This window comes from Hibiscus syriacus, unplaced genomic scaffold, assembly GCF_006381635.1.
Source record: "Hibiscus syriacus cultivar Baekdansim isolate YM2019G1 unplaced genomic scaffold, ASM638163v2 tig00110443_pilon, whole genome shotgun sequence".
Classification (NCBI taxonomy): Eukaryota; Viridiplantae; Streptophyta; class Magnoliopsida; order Malvales; family Malvaceae; genus Hibiscus; species Hibiscus syriacus.
Genome location: NW_024062739.1, coordinates 973077 through 980610, shown reverse-complemented (window position 1 = coordinate 980610; position 7534 = coordinate 973077). Strand labels below are relative to the sequence as shown.

Genomic DNA, 7534 nt, shown 5'->3' with positions numbered 1-7534 from the left:
ATAGAAATATATTAACGAAATTTTTTTAAAAATATTTAAAGGATGTAACTAAAATTTTTAAAAATTTTGAAGGGTTTAATGATATAGTTTTTCTAAAAATGTTGCCTCAACCTCCACGTTCCCCAATGATAATAAAGTTTCCATTTTCCACTGTATAAAAGGGTGGAAGCAGCGTTTTGTGAAGACAAACAAAGAGGAGAAGGGGAGAAAAATGGGAGAGGAAAGGGAATACAATCATGGGTTCTTTCCATCGGAGGTAAACACACTGGCCGCCATAGCTGAAACTCTCTTCCCTCCGTTACCACCAACTTGCTTTCAAACACAAGAAAAAAACCAGACACCAATAAGTAAAGCTGTTCAGTCTTTCATGGAAGCTTCAGGCTCCGATTCCCAAATTCCGGACAAGGTAAAACTTAATTACGATTATTATACGTTGGAACTGAACTAGAATGAAATATCCGAGGTCAAATGTTTTTTCTGAATAATCTAAGTGATTATAACAATAACGGAATTTGACGATAGAGTTTTTGGATAACTTAAAACTTAAATTTTTTATAGGTTTAAATTAAAAATTTTAAATTTTTTGAAGAGTTTAGTTTACATGTTTTTTTAGAAATAGTGTCTAATTAAAATTTTTAAAAATTTGAGAAATGAGATTTTAAAAAAAAATAATGGAAGTAGTTTAATTAAGAACATTCAAAAAATTTAAAGGTTAATATGAATTTTTAAAAATTATGTGGGCCTAAATTTGTCTATGAAATATTCATCCATCCAGTTAATTTATATCTAATCACATTCTAATTAAATTAACTGAATTAAATATTGGATTCTTTTGAGTAGTTTGAAGTGATTACAAGATAATATATGTTTCATGATCTTTCTTAAATCATTGACTTATAGATGTAATTGTTCTAACTCGAGATCTTAAAGGAGAAAAATATTTTCTTTTATCACTAAGATCATTTGATGAATTTTTTTTGAATATATTCGTGATCTGTAAGGTAGCAGAGATTATATGGAAAAGAGCATTCTTGACATTGTTGATGGCGGTGAGGATGGTGTTGTTGTTGTTGTCGAGTCGGATGGGGACTTTGTTGCTTTGTGGAAGGCCTTGTTTGGGTGCAAAATGGCCTTTTATTAATCGCTTCTCCACCATGCCATTGGCCAAGAGAGAGCAAGTTCTGCAAGCCTGGTTTAAGCATCGATGGATCTTTACTCCTATTAGATCTACTTTGGTCTACTTCAAAATGGTCATCCTTTACAATATCTTCACCAGGGTAAATTACTAATTCATCACTTATTAATCCCTTCTTTTATTAGGGTAAACTATATCAGTGTCATTATCTGATTGGAGTATTAAATTTATTGAATTAAATTGATAGAATATACAAGTATTAAGGATCAAATGTATAATTTTACTAATTTTATTAACTACCACGTCAGCACTTCCGTCAAATGTTAACGGCGTGTGGCTTAATTGAATACATTTAAATAATTGAGTGACTTGATTGATAAAAATTCAAAAATAATGGTCAAAATAAAAAGAGACAATAGCTAGATGGTCACTGGTATAATTTACCCTATTTGTTATTTAGAATCAGATTGAATTAAATCAACCGGTTGAACTAGAAATTCAATGGTCCCATTGATGGAATAAGATGGGTAAAATTGAAAAATTATACAAACTATTGAAACATTGAAAAAATTGAAAAATTATACAAACTATTGAAACATTGAAAAAAAAATAATAATAAGTTCAACCGTATAAGAGATTGAACTAGGATCAAATATTATGAGTAAGGATATGCATTTGTCATGACTCAATCCTATAAGGTCAACTTTTTCTTATAAAAAAATTTAAGTTGAGTTGGATCGAGTTTTTTAAGGTTAAATATATGTTGAGTTTGAGTTTAGGATGAACAATACTTGATCAGACAAAAAAAAAATATAATTGACTTTTGTATATTTAGAGATAATTGCTATAATACCCTTACATCTATATATTTTTTTTCAATTTGGTTCTTATATCTATATATTTGTCCCTATTTCAGTTACATTTTGATCTTTCAGGTGGATAAAAATGGTGAAAATCCATTATGGGAAGCAATTGGGTATGCTATTGACAAAGTTGAGAATGTTCCAAATGATAGACCTCTTCAAAAAGGAATAATCGAGACATTGCATGCAAAAGACTCCACTGAACTTCGTATTTCACTAACAAATAAAGGCCTTCAAGTCACAGAAGATCCCCGGAAAAACGTCCTCAAGATCAAATGCGACGCGGTGGTAATCGGCTCAGGATGCGGAGGAGGTGTCGCTGCAGCGACGCTTGCCGGTTTGGGCCTGAAGGTGGTCGTATTAGAAAAAGGAGAGTATTATGGTCCTGCGGATTATTCCCCCTTGGAAGGTCCTTCATTAGAGAATCTATATGAATCAGGCGGAAGCCATCCGAGTGTCGATGGGAAGATATTGGTTCTTGCAGGTAGGGATGGATCGAGCGGCTGGTACTCCTAGAAATTGTAAATTCTTATATAATTTCTGTAGATAATTTAATTTCGTATGTCCGAAATTTTATAATTTTGGACCATTTAAATTTTTAAATTCGCACCTTTACTTAAGATATTGTCTTCGTCTTTATTTGTAGGTTCCACAGTAGGTGGTGGCTCGGCCGTTAATTGGTCAGCTTGTATAAGAACACCGGCACCGGTGCTTCAGGAATGGGCTGAGGAGTATAAACTCCGGGTTTTCGGGAGCAGGGAGTATGTTTCGGCCATGGATATCGTTTGGAAGAGGCTTGGTGTCACTGAAGGTTGTAAACTGGAAAGCTTCCAGAATCAAGTTCTCTGTAAAGGGTGTCGAAATCTCGGACTTGATGTCGAAAACGTGCCCCGGAATTCTTCCGACGACCATTATTGCGGATCTTGCGGGTATGGTTGTAGAAGAGGAGACAAGAAAGGGAGTGACAGAACATGGCTGGTTGATGCTGTTAACAGTGGCGCAGTCATTTTAACAGCCTGCAAAGCAGAGAGGTTGGTGTTGGAACATAACAGGACAAGTACAAGTACGAGGAACATGAAGTGTTCGGGTGTTATTGCAACATCTTCGAACCAAAACATCACGAAGAAACTGGAAATAGAAGCCAAAGTAACAATCTCGGCCTGTGGGACAATCCACACACCTCTTTTGATGTATTCGAGCCGGCTTACGAATACGAACATCGGTCGGAATCTTCATCTCCATCCGGTCACAATGACATGGGGTTACTTCCCGGATTCCGATTCCGACCTCAAAGGGAAGTCCACGGAGGGTGGGATCATAACATCAGTTCATAAAGTGTTGGGACCAAACAACAAACTGCAAGCCATCATCGAAACTCCATTAATGGGGCCAGGGCAATTCATCGCTTCGTTCCCTTGGGTGTCCGGTCTCGACATCAAACAAAGGATGCTAAAATTCTCGAGAACCGCAACCATGTTAACGATAATAAGGGATCAAGGGTCCGGGAAAGTTAGTACCAACGGACGGATAATGTACAAGTTTGAAAAGTCGGACCGAGACAACATTCGAGTCGGGATGAGACAATCGTTGAGGGTTCTAGTAGCAGCCGGGGCAGTCGAGGTTGGGACTTATCAGAGCGACGGGCAACGAATAACATGCAAAGGGGTAAGCGATGAGGAGTTGGACGAGTTTTTAGACACGGTATCGACAGAAGGTGGACCGTCGTTGGGCGTCGAAAACTGGACCGTCCACAGTAGTGCACACCAAATGGGGAGTTGTAGGATGGGGATTAATGAAAAAGATGGTGCGGTTGATGAACATGGGGAGAGTTGGGAAGCTGAAGGATTGTATGTTTGTGATGCAAGTGTTCTGCCAAGTGCCATTGGTTTTAATCCTATGATCACTATTATGACTACTGCTTATTGTATCTCAAAGGGAATAGCAGCTAGAACACACAAAAATATAGCCTTTACCAACAGGGTTGGTTCAAGTGGTAAGCAATTAGATATCGTTTAAATCGGTCTCAAGTACGAGCCGTTGTGTATGCAAAAAATCCCCGCTAAGAGACTCACCCACCAAAACCAAATGTACACCCTCTTGAATTAGATTAATTCATTCACCATTGTTTATTATTTGAATAAATTACATCTATGGTCATTAATGTGAAGATACGTTCAATCAAAAGATAAATACAAATAAATATGATTGCATCAACAAATGAATCACAAAAGGGATCAAACTATTAAAAACACCACCGACAAAATCACAAATCAGAGACAAGTGACGTGAGAAAACTATCCACAAACACAAACTGCGTATCCAAATCCAATCTGATGGTCCAAAGCAAGAACGATCAGCGGGAATACAAATAAGCTTCACCTTGATAAGTAGAGGTGAATTTCAAATCCAATCCTGAGAAAAGATAAACAATAGAAAATATATAGGCCAAACGAATGAAAACATGTCAAAAGACAGGAAAATATATCATAAAAACAGATAAAAACATGTCATAAAGATAGAATTGTTAAAAATTAAAAATAATAAATGAGAAATAAAGATATAATATAAAAATAAAGGAAAAACAATATACACACGATCGATAATCGGTATCAAAGTTAGTACCGTTAATAAAAATAAAATAACCTAATTCAAATTAGTCAAATCTTTGAAGAAGTCTATCGAAGTCGATGATGAACGAAACAATCTCCTTGGTAACATCTCAGGTCTTAATCAAAGAAATTATGGACAGTCCAAAACCATATTAGCCAAAGCATATATATATATATATTGCAGGCTTGAGACGGCAGATAATATTGGCTTTTGTGAAACATTATTATTATTCATCACCAAATGCCAATGCTAATCGATGCTATAAATCACAATGGATGAACCATTAATCCTTGCATTGAGAAATTATGAACATTTTTGCCCGCACTCAGCCACCACCTCAATGGTCTGCATCTCTTTGCGGTTGCGGCAACGACGTCGGAACTTGTAAGTTTCTCGTTTTACTACCACACAATACGTCGGAACATGAGTACATGAATCAACTAGACTAAACTCGAGATTTGACTTCCAATTTCTTTCTTTTCATATGATCTGAACTCGAAATGCAGGCTGCATAGCATGCTGTCTCCCATGCATCACCTTCGGCCAAATAGCGGAAATGGTGGACGAAGGAAAGAGCTGTAAGAACGCAATATTGTTTCTTAATTTCTTCGAATTCTTCGACAACCAGACATTAATAACGTGTCTGATATAAATAATTCGAATTTGAATTCCGCGAACAGCTTGTGCACAACAAGGTTGCATATATGGGATGCTGATGCTGTGTTCATGCCACTGCCTGCTGTCGTGTGTTTATAGAGAGAAATTGAGAGTGAAATTTGGGTTGCCGGCTGAGCCATGCAACGATTGCTGCATTCATTTTTGCTGTGAAGCATGTGCACTTTGTCAAGAACATGCTGAGCTGAAAAATAGAGGTTTTGATCCATCCAAAGGTCAGTGGCGAAACTTAGTGATAGAGTTTGGAGAGTCAACCTAAAATTTTAAAAAATTAGAGATTTGAATTAAGATTTTTAAATTTTTTGAAGGATATAATTTATATTTTTCCAAAAATAGGGGCTAACTATATTTTTTAAAATTCTGAGAGGTTTAATGAGGATATTTAAAAATTATGAGAGGGGGTTTAGTTAAGAAGATTAAAAAATTTAAAATTTAATTTGAATCTCTAAATTTTTTTGAGAGACTAATTTTTTTTTAAATTTAAGTGTCAAAATAATTGCTCAATTTTATTATATATATATATATATTTATGATAAATTTGAACATTATGTTTATTAACTTTAATTTGTTGCAAAAAAAATTAAAAAATGAAATATTTATTTAAATATATATCTTTATCATGTAAATATACACTTACAGGTTGGAATCATGGAACTCATACTGCACCACCAAGGATGCCTCCTACCATGAAGAGATGATGAGTACAATAAATTGGTTAAAGGAGATTAAATCAATTTCATATTATACATTATTATTGTAAAACATTATTTATGTTTGAAGAATATATGGAATTTGATTTGTTTTGATCTATTAAGATGATGTATCATTTCATTTAAAGTCAAGAGTTTAAGATAATGTTATCCGGTCTAATGTGATATTTATCCATCTATACTTTTAAATTATAAAAAAGAGAGGGGGTTAATATCTCTCCGGACGAAGCCATGCTTCGTCCCTAGATAGAATCAATATATAATTGATATAAGATCTAAACTCGAGTTTAAATCATCAAGAATAAAATATAATACTATATTTGATTTAATTTCCTCGTATCAATTGATACTAATCAAGGTACGAACACATGAATTTATACTAGATGGTACGAACTTAAAAATTTATATTAGAAATTTAGGGAGTGCGATATTATAAAATGTCAGGGGTGCAAAATAGATAATCAATAAAAAATATACAAAAATACGTAAAATATAAGGGAACTTAAAATTTCTAGGTGTACGATCGTACCCTAACACTATCTTGATCCATCTCTGACTTATCATCTCTTCATGGTAGGATGCAACCAATAAAACTTGTCGTAACCGTTTTTCGTCCGGGCACGAATTTTTACTTAGCGGGAAAGATAATGTGGATAAAAAATGATTTTGATAAAAAAAATGTTTTGGGAGTCACCATCGACCTTTTTGGGTTAGGTAGGTCGAATACCTAAAAATAAACTTTTAAAAGAGTTTTTAAGAAAACATTAGTTAAAAGATAAACTAGTATGCGTTTAACCAAAAATTTATTCTTTTTAGAAATAAAAAGGGATTCGTGGTCGGTTATGTTTGGGGAAGGATTAGCACCCCCACAACGCCCAAAATTGATACTCATTAATTATAAATTGTCTCTATTATTGGAAATTTAAGAATTCAAAAATATATTTAATTCATAATCATGTTATTTATTAATATAATTTTAAGAAAATATATTAATATATATACACTTTTATCTTTATAAATAATATATTTATTTACTTATAAATATCAGAAAAGGACTTCTAGGTGCTTTAAGATAGTCCATTTCTTAATATTAAAAAAATAAATAAATATTAATAAAATATTTTTATAAAAATAATTAAAATAAAATAATATATATAATTTATAAAAATATGATATTTATTTATTTAAGAATATCAGAAAAAAACTTCTAGGTGCTTTAAGACAGCCCATTTCTTAATATTAAAAAATAAATAAATATTAAAATATGATTATTTTTCTTAAAAGTAATTTATATAAAATTAAATTTATAAATAGGATTTTTATTTAAAAAAAATAAGTAAACAAATATTATTTATTATATATGTTTATATGACTACATAAAAATAATAACAATAATAATTAAAGTAATAATTTAAACATATTGAAATTGAAATGATAATAATAAAAATAAACTGAAATTAAATAGTGACTAAACATAACAGAAACAAAATGCAAAATACCAAAATTTAGGGACATAATTCGAATTTATCATAAAATATAAA

The 7534-nt window shown here is 32.8% G+C and overlaps 2 protein-coding genes across 2 annotated transcripts; both read left to right on the top strand.

Moving 5' to 3' along the window:
• The first annotated feature begins 201 nt into the window (after positions 1-201).
• On the top strand, positions 202-4143 carry LOC120125753 (long-chain-alcohol oxidase FAO3-like). Its single transcript, XM_039144104.1, has 4 exons — positions 202-406; positions 1002-1277; positions 2071-2482; positions 2645-4143. Exons 1-4 carry the CDS (start codon positions 212-214, stop codon positions 4012-4014), a joined length of 2253 nt encoding a protein of 750 aa, XP_039000035.1. The 5' UTR covers positions 202-211; the 3' UTR covers positions 4015-4143.
• Positions 4144-4896: 753 nt separating this feature from the next.
• LOC120125812 (cell number regulator 2-like) lies at positions 4897-6000 on the top strand. The gene is made up of 4 exons (XM_039144146.1): positions 4897-4992; positions 5115-5186; positions 5289-5498; positions 5923-6000. The coding sequence occupies exons 1-4, from the start codon at positions 4914-4916 to the stop codon at positions 5979-5981; spliced, it is 420 nt and encodes a 139-aa protein (XP_039000077.1). The 5' UTR covers positions 4897-4913; the 3' UTR covers positions 5982-6000.
• Positions 6001-7534: the final 1534 nt, after the last annotated feature.

Coding starts and splice junctions, on each gene's coding strand:
- LOC120125812 (XM_039144146.1), top strand. CDS start 4,914: ATGAACATTTTTGCCCGCACTCAGCCACCACCTCAATGGTCTGCATCT. Junction 4,993..5,114: donor CGGCAACGACGTCGGAACTT/GTAAGTTTCTCG, acceptor CTCGAAATGCAG/GCTGCATAGCATGCTGTCTC. Junction 5,499..5,922: donor AGGTTTTGATCCATCCAAAG/GTCAGTGGCGAA, acceptor ATACACTTACAG/GTTGGAATCATGGAACTCAT.
- LOC120125753 (XM_039144104.1), top strand. CDS start 212: ATGGGAGAGGAAAGGGAATACAATCATGGGTTCTTTCCATCGGAGGTA. Junction 407..1,001: donor ATTCCCAAATTCCGGACAAG/GTAAAACTTAAT, acceptor GTGATCTGTAAG/GTAGCAGAGATTATATGGAA. Junction 2,483..2,644: donor GAAGATATTGGTTCTTGCAG/GTAGGGATGGAT, acceptor CTTTATTTGTAG/GTTCCACAGTAGGTGGTGGC.